Source organism: Lingula anatina, chromosome 5 (assembly GCF_051362555.1).
Source record: "Lingula anatina isolate TDL-2025a chromosome 5, LinAna3.0, whole genome shotgun sequence".
Classification (NCBI taxonomy): Eukaryota; Metazoa; Brachiopoda; class Lingulata; order Lingulida; family Lingulidae; genus Lingula; species Lingula anatina.
The window spans coordinates 12,058,870-12,085,497 of record NC_141771.1 but is presented as its reverse complement, the minus strand read 5'-3'; the positions used below and the strand labels follow the sequence as shown (position 1 = coordinate 12,085,497).

The 26,628-nt window shown below is 37.0% G+C and overlaps 1 protein-coding gene across 11 annotated transcripts; it reads right to left on the bottom strand.

Moving 5' to 3' along the window:
• Nucleotides 1–18: 18 nt before the first annotated feature.
• On the bottom strand, nucleotides 19–26,396 carry LOC106170295 (insulin-like growth factor 2 mRNA-binding protein 3). Of its 11 annotated transcripts, XM_087013379.1 has the most exons (18): nucleotides 26,083–26,201; nucleotides 22,238–22,292; nucleotides 17,660–17,856; nucleotides 16,136–16,239; nucleotides 15,585–15,648; nucleotides 15,204–15,252; nucleotides 14,871–14,965; nucleotides 14,122–14,208; nucleotides 10,766–10,906; nucleotides 10,344–10,460; nucleotides 9,853–9,985; nucleotides 9,342–9,434; nucleotides 8,508–8,540; nucleotides 6,943–7,137; nucleotides 6,489–6,566; nucleotides 6,084–6,212; nucleotides 5,636–5,746; nucleotides 19–5,397 (listed from the first exon to the last, which is right to left on the bottom strand). In XM_087013379.1, exons 3-18 carry the CDS (start codon nucleotides 17,773–17,775, stop codon nucleotides 5,269–5,271), a joined length of 1,674 nt encoding a protein of 557 aa, XP_086869505.1. In that variant the 5' UTR covers nucleotides 17,776–17,856; nucleotides 22,238–22,292; nucleotides 26,083–26,201; the 3' UTR covers nucleotides 19–5,268. The 11 variants fall into 11 exon arrangements, with proteins under 11 accessions (XP_086869505.1, XP_086869496.1, XP_086869498.1 ...); XM_087013370.1 differs by lacking the exon at nucleotides 17,660–17,856 and having other exon boundaries at nucleotides 26,083–26,396; XM_087013372.1 differs by lacking the exon at nucleotides 17,660–17,856 and having other exon boundaries at nucleotides 6,943–7,125; nucleotides 26,083–26,396.
• Between the last annotated feature and the right edge of the window lie 232 nt (nucleotides 26,397–26,628).

The window sequence follows — 26,628 nt, the reverse complement described above, 5'->3', positions numbered from 1 at the left end:
AATGAATACAAACAAACATTTTCAACTAGAATAATTTATTTTGTTCTCATGGTAGAAACGGAGTGTTCAAAAGTTATCATCAGCTGCGCTGACCTTTCACAACCAAGCCACGCCCATACCTGTCACCCCTCAACGAATCACAATGGCCCTTTCTTTTCATATATTTAATATCATATATATGTAATAACCACAGGAGGAGGAAGGGTCCATTCTGATTTACAGAGGGTGGGCCATATCAAATACACATTCTGGCCCCATTATAAAACCTATGGCAGCTTCAGAATATGCTGGTCTGTACACAAAGACCATATAGCACAAGAGGCCCTTGAACTAGACTCACTCTGGCAGCCAGGTAAAATGCATTAACCCTATTAAAGAAAATGATATATCTCATTTTTCTCCTTCCACGGATTTCACACTACTTTGGTTAAAAACATTTTGGCTTTTTTTAGAGCTTGCTGGCTAAAACACCATCCTGCCCGAGTGAGGCCAGTAAAACAACAGGGACGGGGTAAGCTGGAGTGAAAGGCTTGATGCGCTAGCTGGTCCACTCGATCTGTACACTTTTCCATTTAAAAGATATGATGGTACTGACAGTGGTGTAGATGGTGTTAGGATTGCAGTGGATTGTTATCATATACTTCTTCTTACTTCTTAATACCATTGTGCAGTAGGAAGACCAGGGCTGTTGGACTGGCTAGAACACCCAACTAAGAAGAGCAAACCCACCTGTGTAAACCCCCCCTTTGCTTGCTACATCATCAGACCATGATCAGCCGTTTCAAGGCGAGTTCTAAAATGGCATCTTCCTTCTCTCCTGCCAACAGCCCTGTTCCTCTGCACCTCCATTTGACTACCATTGGACAATAACTAAGGAAAAAATACATGGTGAATGCAATACGAGCGCATGGGGACACTGCCTGGAAAAGGGAAGAAACAGCCAGCAGATCAACGTACAGAAAATGTATCCTAGACAATCTTTTTTTTTCCCTTAAGATAATGACTGAGGAAAACATTTCATAATCTTTGCCGACTTCTCTTAGATAATTTGATAGAAACGTTTAACTGCACAAGCTCTCTGCCCACACCGTACATGTCTGTTTACTGAATATCAGAGAAAACCCATGGTCAGTTAATCATAACAGCTAGATTTTTCCACCTTTCCTTTGTTGAAATAGTTAACTACATCAAGCTGGTGAAGCTATAGGAAATACTACACAAATACATTGATACAGCTCACCTGAAGCAAAATCCCTTCGTGCCAGCAAAAATTACAATTACTAATACTAAATATCATCAACGGCCATCTGGGTAATATAATAATGATAATAATATAACACAAGTGTCCCCATGCACTGTATGCCACAAACGGCAAATACAATGAATTCATATGAAATCATTACATGCAATGGCCGAAAAAACTAGACCATACTTCATACAAGTTTTCTGCTCCTGCTTCTTGGCATTGTGCAATAATTCTTACTTCCTGATATGTGACTAAGGCCACCTTACACAGGGTACCTTTCCCCCCTGCCAGTGGGTACCAAGGAAGGCTAAGAGGGGTTACCCATCTTATTCTTCTAAATGTGATATCAAAGCACCACGTTTCTAACAAGACAGCCTGCAATTTCTCTTTTTTTTTTTTTTTTATTAATCCAAATTCCAAACACATGAACATGAGGTGACACCAATCTGCTGCTTGCAGTGAAGTTCGGTCTAGTTTTAACAGACAATCTAAGAGTTAAAATTGTTGACTATTTGTAATGTACACTCTTCTAAAGTGCCATTTCTGATACAGCAGACCGCACATTCCGGCACCCATGGGCTCAGTTCAAACATATCACACTAGTCTACAGATTTGAAACAGCAGGGTGGTATTCATGAACAAGTACCAGAACCGCACACTTAATTCAGTGAGCTTCCTTACCCCAGCATTTTTTAAAACTTTTATATCTGTGCTGAAGCAAAAAAAGAAAAAGATTGTTAGAAGAACCCGTTTCTCATAACTGCGCCCATGTTGTGCAGTCTGTTCAGCCTGCTGTATGCCTGTGAGACCCTTGCTGGTACAAAGGTAGCTGCCAACCATCAGTAGGACCATTCAACCAAGTCACAAAGTTGACCACAAAGTGAGCGCTCTGACAGACACCAAATATGAATAGAAATTAGGGGGAAATACTGAAATTATAAACAGGCTTCCATTATCAGTACCATCCCGGACTGAATATTAAACAAGTTAAATCAAATGGGTTTTCACCAGACCAGTTTTTGACTGTATTTATATAGGATTTGAGGTAGACCATGCACTTACTTTCAGCTTGAACAACATGAAAGCATTTTCCCTTTTAAAAAATAAACAATAAACAAAAAGGAAAAAAATAAATCCCTCTGATTCCATTAAAATTAATTAAAAAAATATCTTAAAAAACTTAAAAATAACCAGCAGCTTTGTGTTGCCATACATTGTGCACCAGCCTCCCACAAGCTGTAATTTCAGTAATAGAAATAAATAGACCCTGGTGGACTGCATAATAATAATAATGATATTAACAATAGCCCCCGTCTTCTGTCTCTACATTACATCATACAGAGCACTCTCTTCAATCAACCTACGCAACTTGATTAACATTAGCAACAGACCATGTGACAAGAGGAGCCCTGAATTGGTGCAAATCTCATGAAATAATTCTCCCAAAATAAATAATACAATTCACGAGAATGGCACCCATTCCCAGGGTGTTTCAACCTACTTGCCACCCTTAGAACAAGTTCTATTTTTTTTAAGACTCCTGAGTGAAGATGTATTGCAAAACGAAAAAAAAATAAAAACTCGACCCAAATTCTGTCTCATGAAAACTAAGGCCAACTCACAGTGAAAAAATAGCAAGTCTGGTGTTTTCTGAGGGCGAAGCTTTCAGTCCTTCTGGGCCACTGTACTTGTGTAAATCAGCAAATAACTACACAAATCAGAGCACAGTAGGCCTGTCCTCCGCCATAAGAACACACCAAACCTGCTAGGCATCCAATGCTAAATAGATACACAAGGGGGATTAATGCCCAATAATGTAATATTAAGGGATTAGAAAAAACAGGAGAAAATTTACCAATCAACTTGAAAATAAGCTACAGTAAAGAAGTAATAGAAATCGCATCACATAGTAAAGTGTGGTATTATATCATCATTATCATCTTGCTGTGTATCATCGTCTAGTTTGCTCTAGCTGTTTGAAATAGTGAGTGGTGGTTTGAGAGCAAGATCGCGCCATATTCTCCCAGTTTATGACGTGACTCTCAGGGTGCCTGAATTTTGAGAAGAAAAAGGGCAGCAACAACCAATTCTTTTTAACCTTTGTCCCAAGTCTCTACCTGTAGCAAAAACATACTGGATACCAATTCAGTCATCAGTTTACCTGAACTTATTTGGGAAACACTCTTCAGAAACCCCTTATTAGGGCGCACGTGTCAATAATTCAAAACATCCTGTAATTGGTTGGTACTGCCCAGTTTCCCCAAATTGAAATACCGCACAGACTCAACCCAAACAAAGCTTCAGTTAAACCACTTATATCTCTCCTCTTTTTACTTAACAAATGAATAAAGAATACATGCACACTCTTACCAGGGTTCAGTCTGTGCAGCTTCGAAAGTACACACTCATCAATAACATTTTACTCCTGGTGGCAGTATAATAGTGCAAAAAGGCATCAAAATAGTCCTCCTTCAAATAAGATTATGGTACCAATTCCAAGCTGGAAGAACTGAGCTAGCATTCCCACCCTGTGCCCCTAAATGTCAGCTTTAGGCCTCATTAAAAAGGGGGGGAAGGGGGGGATAGCTTCCAGTCATAAACCCCAAGCTTTTTTTTTTTTTTTTAATCAATGCAGAAAGTTATAGGCACAGCACTTAATTAACATCTTGCACCGACCTTAGGGATAAGAGCTTTCCACATAACTTCCCATTTTTCACTTTTCCCAAGGTTTTGGACCTCTGAAGGCAACCCACAAACAGCATTTTGTACATTTTTTTCTTATATGTACATATCATTTGCCAAATGACTGGGAATCGTAATAAGGTAGCTCAGTTCGTCCCTTGGTTTTAATTATCATCCATATCCTGTGACGCTGATGTTTTGTAAAAACAGTCACATGACCAAGGCCTTGGCTCGGCTGCAGTATGCCGAGTCAACTGATCTAGAGGTCTTGGTCTTTACTTAATTCCCCCTTTTTAGTTTTAGTTATCATCCGATTCTTCATACAGTTTCCAAGACAAGAGACAGAACTAAAAAAAAAAAAAAAAAAATTCTCCATGGTCGAGAGAGGTCAAGCGTACATTATCTAGCGGTCATTTTTGAAGTGTCTTTTCATCCAGATCGAGTTGGTTTCCATGTTGTTACTGTTGCTGGTGGTATACAGAATAGTGATCAAGATAGCTGGAGTACATAAAGACTGAACTCCTTTTATATAAGACCTTTTCTCAGGTGTAGACGTAGCTGGTTTCCATTTATCTTATCAATATAATATAATAAACAACAACAACAATGCCGCTGCTTTATACACCTTGTAAAAAGTTTAACAAAAAAGATCATCATCAACAAGTATCAAAAATAAACCTTTATACGTCTCTTACAAAAAGACCATGATATACTTCAAACATCAACAATGGTCTAAAATTAATCTTTTTTTACGCTTTTTTTATCTTCTTCATAGTATAAATGTACTACAAAAAAATTCAACCGAGGCATCCTTGAGAAGTGATATAAACTTGTATATTATTGGCCTTTTTCCTTCTCAAGGAGCCTCCTTTTCCTTCAAGCCTCTCACATTGCAATAGTCGCAAAAATTTCTCTACTTCGTTACTCGCACGCCAACACTCGTCAATGCAACCAGATTTTGATGCCTTTGATCACATGGTGTCTCAAAAGATGTAAAATCACTCCTTTTATAAACACCGTGAGCAAACTTGGGAGTCAAAGAAATAAACAAAGACAAAAATAGGTGAAAGAAAAAAAATATTCCAACCAGAAAAATACCAATATTAAGACGTATATGTACAAACATACGTTTTACATTTTTACTTCAATCATCTGCTTTTTCTTTTTTCTTTTTCAAATAAGTGAATGACTAAACCACTACTACAGAACAGGAGTTTAATAAGAAGGAAAAAAAAAAGTTAAAATCCCGTTCTTTGGTTTTTTTTTTTCAACATGACCTGTTGTTCAGAGGTATTCAACATAGTAGCAGTTTGTGGTCGCACTACTTTTCTGGTGACTTCTTATTGGCCATTCTGTGGTCCACCACGCCCGCGCCCCATGCCACGCCCAGGGCCCCCACCACGGGGGCCTTCTCCCATCCCTGGCATCATTTGACTTTGCACAACAGAACGAATGTTACGCTGGGCAAGCTGTAAAAAAATTTTAAAAAATATGCAAGGCTCAGTAATAAAATAAAGCCACTTGTACTGTTTTGATTATGTAATACGTACATGTTTGCCAACAAAATGCATAGACTTAAAAATATTTCTGAAATTCAATACAATCCAAGATGAGCAGTTCACTTTTTTGTCAACTTATATGAAAAGCCAAAGTTTGATATTAGGTTTTAAGTCAAGGCTCCCTCCATACATGCTTATGTTCATGTACCTGACTGTTCTCAAACGGGGCCACTAGTTGCACAGCCACTTCGTCTCCCTGAGTTGTTTGCTCTTCTGCAATTTTGATAATGGCACGACTGATACGCGTAAGCTCACGCACCTGCAAATGGGCATAAAAAAATCAACATCATGTCAATTGTAGAAGTTACTCCCCCCACCCTCAAGTTTTTACACTGATAAATTTTAATTTATATCCATTAGTCAATATTGAACATTTTCCAAATAGTCAATAGTCTTCAAATATATTTTATTTTACAGACAGGTGGGATCTACAGTACAAATAAATAAATGAATAATACTAATATAAATAATACAAGACAACTAATCACAGGTGAAAAAAGGCATCTGCTTCTTAAAAATTTTACAGCATACGCAATCCAGAGCATCTATTCATGGAAGCAGGCTGTAAAAACATTCCAAACCATTTATATACGTACATTCTTTCCTCCTTTGCCTATAATACGTCCCACAATACTGCGGGGCACCATGATCTCTACTTTCAGGGTAGGGTCATCATTGCCAAAGAAGCCCTCAGCCTTTATCTTTTGGAAGAGCAATAATTGGGCCTGAAATATAATGGGGAATGCCGATTTTAATATATCTATAATGAAAAACCCGATTTTAATAAATGTTTCAATCAAAGCTATGAGGAAGGCATTTGGCCGAAAGATTAAAATTTAGTAGGGCTTAATTAAATTCTTAAGGAAGACTTAAAATTTAACCTTTATGCTAATAACACAAGCATTTTCAGTCATGTTCACATCAGGACTAATTTAAACCTGAAAAAAAGGCGATCTGCCACCAACCAATATCCCAACTGGTACTAACGCAATGGAGCATACCTTGTACTGTGCATCATAGTTCCCTGTGATGGTGACTCGCCTCTCTGGAGCATTGGGGTCCTCATCCTTATCGGCAACCTGGATCATATAAAGGGTACTTGTTTGAAATAGACCCAACTTCAAAACAATGCCATATGCTGGAGTATGGTACCAAACCCTGCACCATCTTACAAATACAATGCTGCATAGTTTCCCATTCCATACACACACATACCCAACTGCTTTAATGCCTGTCAACATTGACACCCTCTACATGAGTGTCACGTAATAATATTTCCAACATGTACAAATAGCAAATAACATTTTAATACTAAATCAATTCCTGGGAAATTATGTAGTAAAATACCAGCTGGAGGCATGTTCCCCCCTCCCTCCCTCTCTCTCACAATGCCCACACACACACACACACAAATCACCCACCATTCCCCTCTTTCCATCCACAACTTATCAGTACCTTAATACCAGCTCCAGACACGTTCTTCACATAGTTAATATGCTGCCCTCCCGTGCCAATGATGGCCCCCACTGCAGTGCTGGGTATGTAGAGGTAGGTAGTCTCCGCCTGGGTGGACTGCATCCCGCCACGGTAGCCGCCCGCGCCACCACTGCCGCCATGACCGTACATGCCACCAGGGCCCTGGAAAGGGTACTGGGGTCAAAAGCGACCAAATTTGTGGATGAAATAAGGTGCTAGGCTACAGAGGTAGACACGCAAGACTCAACACAGCATGTCTCTTCACACAGATTTTAAGCATGCAAGCATGACAATGGGGAATTTCCAAGAATTGTTGGTACTAAAATTAATAAAAAAAAGTTATAGATTTATATCCAAAATTGACTGACCCCCTCCCCCCAACCTCCCCAGATGCCATGCCTACATATATTATGCAATGCGACTCAAAAAAAGCCAAAGAAAACAAAGTTCAAAACAAGAGACAGTGATGTGACTTTCATCCAGTACAATACGACCTTGGTTATGTTAATTAAAAGGCTGCAAATAATAGTGAAAAGAAAAGGCTAAACAACAATCATGTAATGAACATACCACACCAGTCAAAACTGTTGAATTAGCTGCTATTAGAGTTATGAAATTGGTTTTGTAGTGGAAAGGAAAAGTGTGCTCAATCATCTCTTCAAAAGGACAAAAAAGAAACAGAGGAGGTGGGTGGCATCTATTGTAGGGAACCTTTCAAAAGTGACAAAAACTCAACTAAAAACAAGCTTGATATTTGCCTGCTCTCTGGTTGAAGGTTGGGCTGTGCATATCAAACCAGTCTTTAACAACTATTTATTGCAAATTTGTGAAACATTCTCTTTACAAGTGAGTAACCCCAAACAATCCAATAAAGCCAAGTTTTGTTCAACTTCTAAAAAAATGTCTCCAATACAAGAAAATAAAAGCCATAGTTATGCAATCAACAAAGGGAGACCCGGTAAAATACCAAGTACAATTAAAAACAATGGAGCATGAGCAAAACCAGTCAGAACATTTACATGTATTGCATGCAAGCAAAAGGGTGTGGAATTCTGGTTTTAATGCACTAAAAATCTTTTCATTTGAATTTTGTCAAATTTCAAAATATATATTTAAAAAAAAATTAATCAATAAATCAATTTTTAATCAACATCAAACTTCATTTATTGTCGGTTTTTGAAAAACCAAAAACTTTCACAGTAAGGGGAGGGAATAAGGCAATTAATTAATTAAAAAAGAAACATTGTTACAACAGAGATCATCATCTAGAACACCATGCTAATTGCTAGATGCACATACATGTAAATTCTACTGTCAGTTACAGCTTCAAACACACCCAACCCATCACATTTTAAATAATATTTCCTGTACCAAAAAAAACATAGAAGTGTGTAAACCCATCCAAAAAGGATGGTAAATACCACCAATAAGTGCTTTACACCAAAAATATACACAAATATATAGACATGAATAAACATATGACATTTCCAATAAAAAAAAAAAAAATTGCCCATGCTCATTGCCAAATTGTTTCTAGGACTTACTTGGTATTGTACTGCCTCTCCTTGCATACACACCTACAAATGATGGGGAATGTGTCACTGTTTTACACTCCCGTCAAGACAAGAATGGACTCTCTGACTGATGAGGAAGAGTTCATTGAAGTCCCGACTTGGGTGGTAGAGGTTGTGGGTTATTACAGAGGTCATATTTGAGAAGTGAAATAAGATGAAATTGTGTGTAATTCTCGAAGTCATGAAGCACAAAGCACATGAGATCAGTTAAAGTAAAAAGACTAAAATATGAAATATAGTGGAAAAAAATGCCCCCATTAAGATATGCTCTCTGTATATGATAGAATTATTCATATTTCACAACACTCCCCTAGAGACTCTCTTCCCAGGTTCAGTGTTCAGAAAAAATTGTGAAGCACAAATTAACCAAAAATATATCAAGAGCATAATGGGGCTTTTTTTTCTCCGTCAGAAAACAGTTCAAACAAATAGAATTAATTGCACAAATGGCACAGACAACCGTCAAGATAAAATGTATTACTTTCCAGTCTCATTATTTGGTTTTGGTCATTAATCAACACCAATAATGGCCACTTTTCATCATCTTGGGATGCTCAAGAACTTATTCACTGCAACAAGTTTTGTGAAATAAATAACACATATGGGGGAACATTTAACACACAAAAAAACAGCTCAAACAATTGTCTGCGCATGAGGCATAGTTTGCAAGAGACAATCCCTGTCAACATCTGAAGAATTACACAATCAAATCTTCAGGTGATGGCAGTATTGTCAATAGATGGGGCTCTCCAACATCTGCAGCCAATCAGGGCAAATGCTAGGAGCTACAGTTGCCTGACTTACCTGTGGATAGAGGGCGCTTCTCATCCCATAGGGTCCATAAGGCTGCATAAGAGCCATCGGGTTCATGCCCTGCATCATAAGTACATTTTGAGGCTACAAAGTAAGTAATTGGGGTTCATACTCTCTTACCTAGTGGGATGTAGGAGGAATATTCTTCAGGCCATCTGGGGGCATTCTCCCACATATTACAAACAATCATACCTATAATTCTCTTTTCTCCCCAAAATACGTACATCTAATAATTTTTTTTTTAGTGATGACAGAGTTGGCTTTGTATTTATTTACATTACTGATCTAATTTAACTTAAAAAACCACTTTTGACTTCTTTTATCTTTTCTTTAAGTATAAATCAAAATTCAAACATATATTCTCCAGAAATCTTCATTCTTAAATAGAGAACAGAAAAAACTTGCACCATACAATTTCATAATCTATGCAAAAAGTTTGAATAAGCAAAAGTTTCATCGCACACCAAAATCAAAACCAAGAAAATCATGGGAGAAAACTCACCATGTTCTGCATATCTTGCTCATAGCAAGCTCGGAGTTTTGCACTAATCTTGGCCTCCGCCTCTGGCATGGCGTCCAGAGAGCCTCTCACTGTCACCACGCGGTCCATGTTCATTGGGTCAATTTCATGGATACTGAAATCAAACATTTTAACATCAAATCCATCACCATCAGATATGTTTTCAGTCACTTTGAAATGTTGAACTTGTGATTTTTAACTTGCTCATGGTATCTGATCAACATTACATCACTTTGCACAGTCAAACATTAATTTGTACAATGTTTAACTACAACTTTTTTTTCTGTCAAATCTGTTAATTCACAAGCAATCACCAAGAATGTCGTCGCATGAAGACCTGTCTACAGATGACCCCAAAATGCAGCGATGTACCAAATGTCACCAAACATTTTTTTTTTAAATATACCCTATTTATCCCTAAATCAAATGGCTTTAGTTCAAATTACTATGAACAAACACACATAGGTCATCACCTTGACACACTGGCCTTTGTCCCTGTCTGCTCCATGATGCCCTTGATCACCTGACCCAGCTTACCAATCAGACGGCCACACAGGTTGTTGTGGCACAGGATCTTCAGAGGGATCTCCCTGGAGGACAAGAAAGTAAAACAGATTGGATATATTGGTTACACGTAAAGAATGAATGCCTATGAATCAAATGCTTTCAATATGTCACATTTTTGAAAATTATCAAACACAAGTCGAAACTTTCCATATTGTAGCTTATGGCCAACCTGGACGCAGGCCTTCATCAGATACTGTGTAAAAAAAAAAAAAAAAAGTCAGTAGCAACCACAGTCAGTAGCAACTTCAGACAACAAAATCCCTTATCAAAACCAGTTGTCCCATAAAATCTTAACATCACAACAAAGAACAGAATCTCCTCTACAAACCCCTTGTTCTGTTTGTTGGCTTCCTCTTGTACAACAGCCATGATTTCTTTGCAGGCTTTGGTGCAGTTCTCTGGTGCTCCATAGATGGTGATGGCCTTCTCCACTGAGCCTGGCACGGTTTCCTTACGGTGCACATCAACTCTGGAAAGGGACAATGTTCAACATCATTACGGAGAACATCAGTATCCTTGCCGAGAATGACGTATTTTGCTGAAGGCCATCATTTACAGTAAAAGAAAAGACTTCAGGACAACATCTACTTGTAAAAATTTTAGATCTTATTGATATATTGCTAGGATTGAGTGTTCAATGAACAGCTATCATTCACATCCTTTATCCAAAATCGGTCGTTGTGTATTTGGAATGCACAAGAAAAGATTACAGTATATGTTAAGACACCAATTAGAACAAGTCTAGATAAAGTGCTAAGACACCATATTCCTTTGATGTAAAAAGAAAAAAAATTACAATACTGCAGGCACATCAATCATTAGTATTTAATAATAAGTATTTAACAAGGCAGCAAAGCTGTCAAATGTACAGACAAAAAGCAGGAAATAACAAAATAGGCTACTGTCAATTCTGATGTAAAAGTACATTATGTTAAACTGCAAATTCAACATCAAATTTTAATTATGCTCAACAGGTAATACCAATGTAAGTAAAATGTGTAACAAGCATAAGGCTTCAGGCCCATGGGAGTTCAAGTTCACACTTTGAAAATGTAAAACTTCCAGAAAAAGAAGTCAATTAGACTGCTTTTCCAACTCGAGCTGCATTTTAGTCCTGTGTTTCTTTTTTAAAAGTTTGACAATCATAAGTAATATGGTTTTCCCATGATGGTCATCATGGCAGCAATACCCAAAATTGTGTTTTCTTCTATTTTGATGCAATATTTCATAATGCTTTACAGCATAAAGACCATCAGTTTTTAATAATAAAATATACGTATCGTGGATTTTCAGAAAATGTGACTAGCATGGGTCTTCAAGCCCAAGGTGGTTCTAAGTCACACCTTGAAATTGCCAATGTGTGAAAAATTAAATTTTCACAAAAAACTGATTAACTGCCAGAAAAATTTACCAAATAGACTGCACTGCCTAATGAAACTGTATTTTAGTCCCATGTTTCTTTCCTGTAAGTTTGAGAACAGTAAGTGACATAGTTTTCCTTAAATGGTCATCAAGGGAGCAGTGTCCAAAATAGGGGTTTCTTCAAATTTTGATGTAATATTACATAATGTTTAACAGTAATAACCATCAATTTTTAATAATAAAATATTAGTATCATGGATATTCAGAAAATGTGACTAGCAAAGGTCTTCAGGCCCATGGAACTTCAAAGTCACAACTTGAAAATTACAAAATGTAGACAAGACAGTACTGTCCTGCAATGCATTTTTTTCCATTTTTAACAATTTTTTAACATATAACAAAATTAACACTTTACTGCCATTTTTATATGATCAACTAAGAAAGTTGATGAGATGTGAAAAATATCAATAGAACAGTGTCAAATGTCCAATTTCCTCCATTCTGAGTTTCTGAACATAATGAATGATTGAATCTTACAAACTGCAATAATATGAGTTTATTTCCATTTTTGACACTTTATTACACAATACACGATAACAAGTTTACCATCATTTTTACATAATCAACTAATAATGTTGTAAAGATGCAGGAAATGTCAAACAAACACTTTTACGTATCTTATTAATTAAATAATGAGACTGTTAACATGCCTAAGAATTGAATCTGAGGAAATGTGAAAAAACAGCATAACTTATAAAATAATGGCCTGATTATGCTGATTTTCGAACTTGACCTGCGTTTTAGTAAGATTGATTACTCCTGTGAGTTTCATGACAACAGGCCTATCAGTTTTCTTTGAAATGTGTTAACAGTGTTGCATATATGCTGAAAAGTGAAAAAACAGCATAACTACTAAAATGGTGGCCCGATCATGCCGATTTTCGAACTTGACCTGCATTTTAGTAAGATTGATTACTCCTGTGAGTTTCATGACAACAGGCCTATCGGTTTTCTTTGAAATGTGTTAACAGTGTTGCATATATGCTGAAAAGTGAAAAAACAGCATAAATTCTACAATAATGGCCCGATCATGCTGATTTTCGAACTTGACCTGCGTTTTATGAATATTCATCAGCTCTGTAAATATAAAGCCAAAAAGTAAAACTGTCTTCCACTTATGGTGTTAACGCTGAAAGTGCACGGCGACGGCGACGGCGACGGCGACATGAACGGCGACGACAGACGCAGGTGATGGCAATATGTACAGACACATCTGTGTCTGTACATAATAGTATCTTCTACTTCTAAATTTCAAACTAAAATATATTCCCAGTTACATGTTAAAAACCATATGTAAATGTGCTAGATTATATTCCAGACCCATTTGTAACTGCCTACTTAAATCTACCTGTCCACACAAACAAAAACATATACACATCCCATTTCAAACTGGAACCAATGCACAGTGAAAAGCTACAAACCATACTCTTATGCAATCTCACAATGCACACGTGCTCTCACATATCCTCCTCTCATCTTTATAACATGAATAATCTGTGCACATTCACAAACACCAGTGCAAATACACATGCCAGATATTAAAAAAAAAATATCTCAACATCACATTCCTGGTCCACAACACACTCAATTCTCAATTTGATTCTCAATTTGATTAAAAAAAGCAGAAGTTGAACAAGAACACCTACACATGCATACACACACACACATACTTCATGTACCTAAGCAGTCTGAAAAAATGGTTCTCTCTCTCTCTATTAACTCTCCGTCGCTTAACTTGCACACACACAGACACTACATACAGTCTACACACCCGACATCAACCACCACACACCCAAGCCGACCATCCCAGTTCATCTCTGATCAAGACGACTGGCCGCCCATCACCTTACCTGGCCCTGGTGTCTTGGGTGATTTTCTTGATGGTTTGCCCACCCCTGCCTATGATGGCGCCCACAGTCTCACGCGGCACCAAAATTCTACAACAAACAACACCATGCTATTGTAAGTACACTACATCTAACTACTCAGTAGTCGTTCCTGCTGCCGGCCAGGCCCCTGCAGGGGATGGAACAGGTTAGTGGTGTTTGTGGGGGGTTGACACGCCCATACTAGACTAGTAGGACTAGGACTACCCTCTCGGTTATTGTTGCATCACACACGTATGGGCAAGGGCAGTGCTAGACTAACAAGACTAGAACCAGCCTGTTTGTGGGGTCTTCCTCAATGCCGCTGCTACAGAGCACACACACAGCATGTCATAATACCCCCGAGCATGAGCACGCAGGCAGTCTACTGTTTTACCTGGCCCGTGACTGCTGCGTGATCTGGCGGACAGTTTCACCTCCGCGTCCAATTACGGCACCCACCATCTCCCGCGGCACCAATATTCTGTAATACAGCACTCATCTGATAACACACAATGACTAGGATGATGTGCCCCTGTTAGCCACATCCTTGTTCACCTCAACAAAATAATGACACAATTATGTGGTACAAAGTCCTTTACTACAGTAAATATAGAAACCATGATTCCACAAATATGAAACATCCCAATAAATTTGTCGTATAAGATGGAGAAATTTTTGACATGGACACTCAAACTCGTGTTTCTTAGTTCTATCTGCCACTGTTAGTAAAAGAAATGCAATGACTGTATACTATTATGAGACTTGCATTCATGTGCCTCTAACTACAGTTAAAATAGCACAGATGATATAATGCACATCTTCACTTAACTGCTCCTGAAAGGGCTATTAAAACCTCTTTTCTCCGTGTTTGAGACCAAATTGTTAAATTGAGAAAAATTATTTCAAAAAATGCCACTGATACATTAATTTGAACACTTGTCCATTTAAACTCTTCAGCATTTTACATATAATTATTTAAAAAAAAAAAAATCTCACTTGAAAAGAAAATTACTCCCCCCCCCCCCCCCCCCTTCTAAGTAACTTTGGGAATTTCAGTTGAATACCTTTTAAAAATGGATTCTAAAATAAAGATATTGAAATGTTTCTTTTTTGTACTATACTGCATGCTTAAGGAAAACCTACCTCAGAGGAAAATCAGAATTTCTGTTGCTCCCCATCCCTGAGAAATTACGACGTCCACCAAAGCGACGGTTATTCCTTGGAGCTGCTAATTCAACCTAGAAAGGAAAATATTTCCCCATATTCACAATCCACATCATATGAGGGCATCTTTCCATTTTAAAATTCGGCCCTATTCCTTTCCAGGAAAGACAGAATACAAATTCTATCAAAATGGTGAAAAGTGATTTAGTTACCACATTATATCAAGTTTCAATTACTTAATCAACATCTAACTTCAACCTGGTGAGTAAATTTGAACCACAACCTCAGTCCAAATCATATTCAAACACTTACACTGATCTGTGTTCCTAATAATTCGTAACCATTTAACTGTGAAGCGGCCCTACAATTAAACAAAATACAATGTAATTAAAATAACATTAACCTGCAGCATTACATGAATAACACAGTAAGTAAACATCCCACTCTGTGCTTGCAATGCTATGTAGTAGTATGCAGCAATATTATGCATTTAGTTATGTAGAAACTACAAAATTTTCTCCGAAATTAATAATAAGCATCAGGAATTACACATGTGCTCTTTATAACAGCACGAAATAACCCCCACCCCCTCTCACAAACTGTTTGTGAGTTCCAATTTGTTGAATTATTTTGTTGTCTAGACATATAACGTGTGACATATAAAAGGGCCCATTTTCAGGACCTTGTACTCACTCTTGTGCAGCTTCTGGCGACTCGTAGATGACAACTACAACATTCTCACCATTGCGGTTTGTACCTACAGAAGACAGAAGACTCCATCACGCAAAATGTTTGAAAATACCATGAAAACAAACCATAACCTTTAGAAAATTCAAACACTTTTCTGGGAACCACTATGTACAAGAGTTATCATACTAACCAGGCATAATTTGTTAAAGAAGTTACAAATTGACTAAACAACATAGGAAACAAATGGCAATCTTAGTAAACTGAAAAAGTATTTTTCACCTTGTAAATTTTGTAGACTGCTTACGAGTATGTAAAGCACAATTAATTTTCTTTCCATTCTTTTATTACAGCTGCAAGGCACGGCATTAAAAAATCAGTCTTAAATTCTTGTGACATTTATGAGAGCTTTGCTTTTTGATTGCTTTTGATTCAAAATTGTCTATTCACATCATGCTGAAGAGCTACCTGTATAATAAAAATAATGAAGTTGCCATTTATATCAGCCCCTGCCAATCTTTTTAAACTTTGAAGATTTCTTTTCAAATAGCACTTACTTTCATCTGTTTTTATAACTGGACCGAAAGCAGAGACCAAGCGCAAAAGATCTTCGTGGGTTACTTGTGAAGGAACGTGGCGAATTATGATTTTGGCAGTGCGTCTGAAAGAAGATTGAAAAGAAAATGTAAATCTTAACGCATGTTAAAAAAAAAAGCACACTTCAAGATTTCACTTGCAACTTTGCAGCACAGAGGAAAGGTTCGTTAGAAGCACTGTATCATCAGCAGGGTGTCTGCTTATTTTGATCGTGCGAAAGAGAAGTCCTAGAATAGATCTAGAGCACGTGCACACCATATTGTATTAAGTCTCCTTTCTTTCTTTCTCTTGCTCCAGAACTACAGTGTATGTTCTGTGTTTTCAGTCTCAGTAGGAGTCTGTCTAGCCTCTTAAACACTTTACTGCAACAATGAAACACTTGTGTTCAACAACTAAAAAAGTTCTGAAGTATTTATCAAACTATCCCTGAAGCTACAATTTTGGCAACCTAGCCGTAAGATCAAATTCTCCCTTTTAGCTGGAACAGAGATTTAAAAAAATATCAGAAGGTGCAAAGCTATGTGCAATGAAAAGCAAACAGTGACATCAAGCATAGAAGCCATATGGCACTGAACTTACACTGCTCTCCATCCACTTTGACAACCACATTATTTTTTTTTTATTTCTTGAGTTTCTACTGGTTTCATGGGACAAGTTTATACTTTTAAGTTCACAAATACAGCTGTCAACTTTGTCCCCCCATCCACTTCACCTTCAGCAATTTAACAGTTCAGTGGAATACATCAAACAAAAATGAAGATCGATTTTATTGCATTTCATTATCTCAACTAATTTATCTAAAAAAATCATTGTATATCTATACACAAAAATGTTAACTAGTACACCACACTGAAAAACTGAAGCCATAATATTAGCCATTATTTTCTGATGATTATAAATCAAACAAGACACTGCAAATTCCTCATGTTAAAATGAAATCATAGTGCAAGCTAGTTTCTATGAATAATAATAAGCTGTGCTTGTTTTTATTTATCCACACTGACTACATCTTCAATTTTAATTTTGCTCAAAGTTAGTTTAAAAACCAAATATCTAATAAACGACAAGCAAGGAGTTCTAAGATCTTTATCTCATTTTACGCCCAGTTTTAAGTCGAGCCTCTGTGTTAAACGACATGTGAAATGGGCCTTAAGGATTCTATTCTACTATTCTACATCAGAATGCAATGCAAGTGCAACGGTAGCCGACTTGTGGATCAGGTCAGGCTGTTAGTCTATACAAGGACAGACACACAAAGGGGCTACTGTTAATTTATATAAAGCTGACAATGCAAGCACAAAAGGACAGCTCTGCACAAGAAAAATCTAAGAAGAAGAAAAAGAGGGGAAAATTTATTCCCAAATTTGTTTCCCACCAGCAATTTACCAATACTAAAGTTGAAGCCTGTAACTTCAGTAAGACAAACAAGATTTAAAGCCTGTAGAGAGAGTGAGAGCCGAAAAAATGTGATGATATCAACTTACGAATTAGACGAGTCCTCTTGACCACTTTCATGGTGACCGTTATAATCATTATCGTTTTCCTCACTTTGGATGTTGTTATAAGGTTCGTATTGTTCAGACTGTTCATAACCAGCCATGATGGTGTGCTGCGTAGTCAGCTCAGTACAGATTCCACAAGTTAGCTACTTCTAGCTTCTGCAGTAGTAGTAGTAGGAGTTCTACAACAGAGGAGGGGGAGAGTAGTACACACAATGCTTCAGCACGAAATAGCGGTGGTGTGGGCACAAGCATTTATACAGTGCTGCTCAACTCTACACACATTTCCACAGCTGAATATCATGTGAGACTTCACCCGCCTTCACTTGGTGCCTTCTTTTCAGGATAACAATGCTTTTTTTTTTTTTCTTAAAAGTACTCACATTTGGCAGATATATAAGTCAATCAGACACAGAGAACCCCAACCAACCTACCAACCAAAAGCACATTAATCAACTTCTTTTTGAATGTCATTTTTGCAGTGATGATCAAATGGTGACGTTGTCAGCAAGGTGGCAAAACATGTTTTAATTGAAAATAAAGTACTTGGCTCAGTCGAATAAAGAAAAAGTGACCACATTTTACATTATATGACATGATGGACAGTCATATAAAAAATACTCTGAAAAAAAGTTCACTTATGATGAATCCCTAGTTTGAAATTGAGCAGCACTGCCAGTATACTGAATACATTTGTGAGCATACCAATTTGAGACTATGCTAAAACTACAGACTACAAATTATAATAAGGTTTAGGGAACAAACTGGTAACAGGCATCTAAGTAAAAAAAAAAGTACATAACACTGTTGGATGCAATAATAATTCAGACAAGCTCAGTACAAAACAAGACAAATGTTAAAATTAAAAATAATCCAGCAAGCGCATAACTATCTCTTTTATAACCTGACGATAGAATTTGTAACGTAACATTTACAATAAATAAGTATATTCAAATACTGACAGCCAATGGCATTTCCCAGCAATGTCGATTTATGCTACTTATACTTTATTCAATTTTTCCATGGAGAAATACCAAAAAAATCACTTCAGTTTTTTTTCCTACTGGCCATCCTGACCAGTAAGTAGACTTCAACGGAAACTAGACACTTTTCAATACAACTTGCTCAAAAAGTGTTAAGCTACAATAACTTAACTTCAGTGTGTTGCTATTCCTATCAGAAAGTATATTTACCTGGCACAAAAACCACAATAGCTCATTTCGCTAGAAAAACATACATATCTCAAAGATTTCTGATCCTTTTGTTGACGAAATCAGAGTACATGCAATGTGCAAATTTCTAATGCTATGGCAACATAAAAGTTGCAGAATGGGAGTATCTCTACCATAGTCAAATACCACATCTCTTTCCTAACAGTTGTAAATATAGTACATGATGGTCATTATCGGACAGATATCATTGGATAGTTATATAGGTCTACATAAGGCATGCATATCTTACACCATTTCCCAAAATCAATACTACAAAAACAACAGGATGCTGTGGTAGTAAAAACAGCAACAAAATAAGCCCACACAGAAAGATGGCAGACGTGAAAAAAACTCAACTCAGAGCTAAAATTTTATGCCCCTTTTTTCGATTCTAAATATCTACTACTAGAACCATTTTTTCTTCTAATATATAGCGAAAAATGTTGATAATCTCATGGGTAACAACATTACAAATTTGAGTTAAAGAGACCATGAAATATCCGAAGATATTATATCCAGAACACAACTGGGGACTAGAGGTACCTCACAACATTTCAGTACAAATAATCATCAGTCATAATTCTCCTAAAAGTCCACTTTATGCTCTCAATCCTAGCACTTAAGATTTATGTTAAAATGACATTAATAGGGACTAGATATGACGTCAGCTGACAAATTTCTACAGCATTGTATTCACCAACCGGCAGGCATTTTGCTGTAGGTGTACAAAATAAGATAAACAATAATGAAAGAGATTCCAGGTTTTATATACCATATTACGCAGCAGCTGTCGGGTTAGGTATATCTAATATTTCTACTGCTGAGAGGCAGTTTATCGCACTCTCTGCTGAAGGATCTGGGAGGGAAAAGCTCACTGGTGCACGATGAGCCCTATAAAGATGTTCCAAGAAATCAATTTCTGCCAGAGGCTGCCGCTAATTGCTCCAGTTTACCAAGAAAGCTGCAGACTTAAGTGAACTTTGTTGCCACATGTTACAACAAACTGTTGTCAAGCAACGCCCTGGAAAAACTGAAGTCGCATTTACACTTAGACACGTTAATCCTTCTAAGCATGACTCTTCCATGCAGACCCTTTGATAGAGCTAAGCTTACTTTAGCATCAAATCTGTCCTACTGGTTCTTATTACAATAAATATGTACAGTAAACCCGACTAATAATTATTTGGTTAAAACATTTTCATAAGCTTATTAATTTGAAAGATTTGCTAAATTCTGTTGGGCTGAGCAGTTGCTAGGTTGTTCTAAGCAGATACATGAGCCAGTTATTATGTAAGTACAAAAGTTTGTTATATACAAAAACAGACATTGAGACAATATATTACACTATCACAGTCCCACTCTTTCTCAAAAATTAACCAAAACATTAAAAAAAACTATGTTGATGGAAAAATTGAATTTCCAAATTCTTGTAGTCTCTATATCAATACCAAACAGCAAGGTACAAAATTTTCAGTTGAATTCTTTTGCAGGTTCTTAAACCACCCAAGTCGCCTCTAATAGGTACACTGCATTCCCTCCCACTGGCGGTTGATTTTTCACCACTTTAAAATATTTCAATCCTAAAACAATCTCAAAACATTATCACAAACTTACCCAATTCCAGGATGTGGTGAAGTATACCTGAGAACCGTCCTCAACCCACAGATCCAGATCAAATAACAACAAGCAAGATACCACCCACTCTTCAGAGAAGAGGGAGGAAAACAACAGTGCCGATACACTGCCCTGTGTATCACTGAACACAAATTACAGCAGTAGGTTTACCTGCTGGAATCACAACAGAGGGGGGACTATGATGACAATGAGCAAGCTGGGGTCATTCTGACATTATTTTTGTTCATACCAGACTAATTGGTTCCTCATCAACTCAATGAGATATTGGGAGAGTGTGTACATATTTTGCAAGTTTCTAGAGCCCATAAAATTTGTTTCAACATTTGGCATACAGAAGACCCTTTTAACATCTGGTATAAATCTAAACAGGAATAAGGAGAAGGTTCCAAATCAAAGCACTGAGCCACATTAACTAAGGCTCTGTTCTCACAACTTTTAGATCGATCTATCACCGCGGGGAGTCTCACTAGATTACTGTCAGATAATCCCCCTTAAGTGTCCGTCCCCGCCTACTACAAGCTTTAAGGGGTAATTAACTTTCGTGTCCGCCCGGCTGACAGCTATTTAGCGTGAACCCCCAGGGAGTTAGGTCGATCCAATGTAGGTCGATCTAATCTATGAGAATGGGGTGTAAGATACAAAAATTGAAAAACATAAAATTTAAACCAAAATACTATTGTCCAGTCAAAAATTGGGGAGCTAACATGCTGAGAACTGCACCTACCAACCCTCCTCACCAGTTTGTCACTATTAAAGTTCACTGACTCACAGACTGATAGCTACATTATTTACATCAATTCTCAACACAGACAACAATTACAAGACAATTTTAACAATCTTTATTTATATTCTAAGAAATAATCATTGGTCACCATTCAAGGAAACATGTTTTGGTTCTTTTAGTGCAGTATTACTCATGAGACAATGCAACAAAAACTATTAGCTATATTGATATAGAAGATTATCAACACTGATAAAGAAGACTATTTATTTTGCCTACCTCACAACATTCATTTTTAATTCATAATATCTTGTTCTAGTATGCACTGCATATGTGAATTATCAGGGCAAATACTTCCAATATTATACCCAGAAGATGGTAGACAAACATCAACATTCATACTGCAGCAGACAATGGATTTACAATCTTTTCAGCCCAATATAACTTTATCATCTTTATCAAAAATCATACCTACTGATAGTGAGTTTTGTTAAAACAAGAGAAACTCCCACAAAACCAAATTATATAATACAGCTAGCAAGAACAAAATTCCAAACAGTTGCCATATTGGGGCCATTTAAAGAATAAATCATAAATAAGTAAACAGGTAAAAATGGTATTGGCTCCTTGAGACCACAAAAAAAAGATTTTTTAAATTGTTAACTGGCTTTTAAATTGCTAGCCGACTCTTCAACATAGCATATGCTGCTCATAAAATAAAATAAAAAATGTCTATCACTGTTATCCATTTAAAAAACTAATTATAAACAGGTAATCATCACCTTTCTATTTTGATTGCAAAATGATAGGAAATCAATCAAAAACAGCTGATGGTTTAATATTCATAGAATTTTCAATACATACTGTCAATTCTGAACTGACAACTTAAAAGCAGTTTCTGATTGATCTCAAGCAAACAACACATCTCTATTATCTTTAAAAATTTCAAAAGGTCAGTTTTTTAAAACCCAGAGACGGGTTATCACTATTACTTACCTATGTATGGACATGGAAGGTTCCACTTGCAAGACAGAGCCTAGCAGATTGTAGCCTACAGGAGAGAATTAAAACAATTAGATCATACACAATTTACCAATCATACCCAATGCTAATTCTAATTCAAATGCTGAATAAATTTAGCTAATGACTTGAAATGTTCTTCTGAAAATCTATCATGGTTTGGTTGTTTTTTTTTTTTTTTTAATTGTCCAATCTATTTTGCTAAAACAAAAGATATAGATAGATAAATAATTATTTTGGCTGATGAAAACATAACTTTGAATTTTTTTTTCTATAAATCTATTATGGTTCAAATGGAAAATGATTTTCAAATGAAAACATTTTCATCTATTCTGTTAAAACAACAACCCCACAGAAGCCATGCATTAATATAAATGTTACCTCAATTTATATCCATTCAATTTTTATCAAGATATGGATAAACCCCATCCTACACAATCAATAAAAAAAGTACAAATAAAGATATTAGAAAACAAGTTATGGACCATTATAACCACATCTGTGAAATATAAAACAGGACTGCCTGATCACATCAACCTTGTTTCCCAGAAAGAAGAGCATGCAAACCTATCTTAACGTCCCAATGGAACCCATCCTATTCCCTACAGATCAGTCAAAGAGTTCAATCACCCAGAGAAAAATGATTAGATATCTCTTTCAATGGATATACTCATTTCCTCTCTGTGTCAATATCACTCTGAAGTCCACTGTATGATAATGACACATATTACGCTATTGCACAACCATTTCTTTCAGATTGCCCGTTTCAAAGAATTTCAGCTGCCATTGGTAGAAAGTGTGCTTCATTCAGGCCCGCCCCCAGATCTGAGAAAATGCAAGTGTAAGGTTGGCTACCTGGCTTGGAAGCAGTGAACCCAAACATTCTATTTGTGGCTTCCAAGTCTGTTATCTATCATGTTCAAACTGCAATTTCCATATTGTAAGCTTTCATCAGTAATGGATATGAACCTCTTACAGCTGCTACTGACATATACACACCACAGTAAGGGAAATGAAAGATGGTAGGTTCGTTGGAGAAAGGCCCCAGGACTAAGTCAACCAGAGGGATAACAAAGAAAGAGTTAAAATTATGTGGAAAAATTTTAAATATACTGCTAGAACAATACCTTCAACTACCTGTGAGAAATCTGTATTTATCTCTGTTCTGGTGACACTCACCCTATATCAGATATTTAATCAGCTATATTCTTATCTCTTCATGACAAGGCTATGCTATTTCAAGCCTAGTAACCCTTCCCTTCAAGATAATACCCCTCAACTTTCAGTTTTCATTAAATTCACACTGCAATTGGTATTTTTTTCTCTCTCACTTCATGTTCTGATTTGAAAAAAAGATACAATAGAAAAGATGATATATTATTCATATTGTGTACAGCAACATTTCTATTTAACTGCATTTTTCATTACATGAATAAATAGAAAAAAAAAAAGATAAATAGAGTTCAATGTGTCTAGCATCCACAACTGAAAAAGAAATAGTTTCTCAACATTAAATTTAAGCAAATGCTTCAATACAAACACTTCAGCATAAAGTATGTTGCTCAAGCCACCATGTGGGGCTTGTGGTTTTCATTTTGCATTTCCGTTGTGAAATTCCTCTCTATGAATAGGGTCACTCTCCGCTTTTGTTCACTCACGGTGCACTCTCTCAGCTTTGTTAGACAACAGGGGAATACTGTTATTCCAACCCCTGGCTATCACGTGACATAGGGGTCTTTTAGTCAAAAACCACCACACATGGGGAGCTCCAGTCCACAAAGTTTATTGATATTAATGAACAGAAGATCAGTCCCCATAGACTTCAATATGTGCGCTTCAGCAGCCCAAGGCCGCAAAAGCCTTTGCAGCACAGGGTGGACTAAAAACTGCTTTCAGACTATCTGAAGGCAGTGGGCCATTTGCACAAACCTGCTTTATTATACCAAGATTAAATTCTTAGTCCTGTGAGCAGGTAGTTGGATTATACAGGAGACTGCTCTTGCCTGGCCAAGACATAACAATTTTGCATTCTACTTTTTGAAATTACATCTACATATGATTTAGTCAAAACTGTAGCTTAAAGTTGCCTTCAATTACATAACAGTACTGTCACAGTGAATGTGAAATATACTTTAGAATTCTCTTGTAAATGTTCTTTTAACTGCAAAAAAATATTAATATACGTGCTACCCCTTTTTTCACCTGTGCCTAGATCTACCAATATTGCATTAGTTTATTACAATCTTCACCTACTAACTTGGCAGTCTATGTGTGTGTGTGGGTAGATGCCAAGAAGGCACAGCTTGTGCAAGTGGCACCATGTGATCTCGCCGTGCCACTCTGATAGTAAAACCACCAATGTGTGCAACCAGGGGTCATGCCAGGTTTGCATTGTAATTTAAAATTCACTATCAGTTTAGAGTATTAGTGACGATCTGGTCCCTAGACAGGTTGTCATAAAATACAATCTACAATCTAACCATCCCTTACAAAAAAAAACACTTTGTTCCCCCCCCCCTCCATAAAATACTAAAAAAATATTAAATCTCTGTTCAAATTTGAAGAGGACTTCCACCCAAGATTCATTTTTTCCCCCCAGTGGGCCAGTAAATTTGAGTCAATAGACCCATATAATACAGTCATTTTAGGTAACCTGGTCTGGCAACAATCTTTCACATTTTTGTAAATCCATATAACTGAGGTAAAGGTCGCTGCTCCTAATTTAATTAATTTTAACTAGACTGGAACTATTTAAATTTATGCTGCATGCAACATACGACAGGGATCCTATCTTTGCTAAAAATTAGTTTTTTCTGCATTCTGGATCATCTAACACCCCATGCTTGTCAGCAATAAACCAATCAATAATTTTCATTGGAAGGAAAGATAGGATGTCTAACATTTTAATTGCCAATCTGAATGTGGGCGGTGCTTATTTTATGCACATCCTGACACACTTTAGTTGCCAGATGCATTGATAGTTTGATAGTTGCCACTGTTATAGCATATGATAATATAAATGTCTACCAACAAGGCCTTGAAACAAAATACTTTTTGTAAATGTGGTATCCATGATCCATCTTGTCATAAGACACTCAAGTATAAAGTAACATTTCCAAATCTTTGAAATATGATGTCAGTTGATATGCGGTTGACTAATATTAAGGAATTTATCTATCAAATAATCAAAATAAAATACAAGGCTCTAAATGAAACTGCACAGGTATTTCTGTGGGTGACTGAATATTTGAGACCTTGGTCAGGCATTACAGATATCTACCTTGGCCTGGGCACTGTAGATACTTTGGCTTGTTTAGCTTGCACAGACATTTGTCTAACTGACAGTTGGGCGATCTATTCAGTACTTCATTATCTAGACTTAAGCTCTTTCCAATCGATACTTAACACCACTCTGCAAGTGTCAAATGCTGACTTTACACTGCACTGTTCAACTGACCTTCCACTATGACCTAGCCATGTGGCATGCCGGCCATTTTTATGAATGAAACCTGGCGTCTTGCCCGTGATTTTACTCCAACATTTGTCTACTGTTTACTCCATAAAGAATACGTCTATCGCGTATTGCTCCACCCCTAAGCAAATTATCAGCAAAATGCACGGAATCTGCACGGACGTGACGTTATGCTGGGGCTGATCTAGTCTTGCATTTTGGAACGCGACCGCAAACTCGCACAGTGCTTTGCCTCGTGGAGGCCGGCCATGTTGAATATAATCAGAGAGAGAACTGGGTGCAATTTGCCGAAATTCCCAATGAAAATACAACTGAATGCAACACAGTGTGCTAATGGATGATGTCTTACCGTTTAGGCTATCAATTGCTTTGTCGACGGTTGTTTGGTCCGGACAGTCAACAAACGCGTAGCAGCTCTGTGGCTTGTTCTTCACCAGTATGTCTGTCACGCCGAGTCCCTGGTCTTCGAACAGCGTTCTCAGTGTTCTCTCACTCACCTCTCGACTTAAGTTACCAACGTATAACTTGTGCATCATTTCTGTCAGATTATATAGGTCAGTAGAGAAACAGGTTTTACAATATATTCCAAAGTATCTTCTCCCTAGGCTTCTCCGAGGGGAGACAATTCGAACTTCTTCACTATCGCGGAAGGATATCACGAGACAATTTGGTCGCGGATGAAGACTTCAGACGTCTTCATTTTCCTAAAAGGGGCGTCAGACTATTAAAATTATAAAAATTTACGCATAAAATGTCAATAACAAGACTCTTATTTATTGACAAACGTCAGACAATCTGTTTTTCAACTTTCAATACCAGTATTTTGGCATATATTAGACTTTGTTATTTTCAGTCGGTTTGTAATATGATACAATATCCTCCACACGATGAGCTC

Coding starts and splice junctions, on each gene's coding strand:
- LOC106170295 (XM_087013370.1), bottom strand. CDS start 26,269: ATGATGCACAAGTTATACGTTGGTAACTTAAGTCGAGAGGTGAGTGAG. Junction 14,966..15,203: donor TATTAGGAACACAGATCAGT/GTAAGTGTTTGA, acceptor TTTCCTTTCTAG/GTTGAATTAGCAGCTCCAAG. Junction 14,209..14,870: donor AATTCTGATTTTCCTCTGAG/GTAGGTTTTCCT, acceptor GCTGTATTACAG/AATATTGGTGCCGCGGGAGA.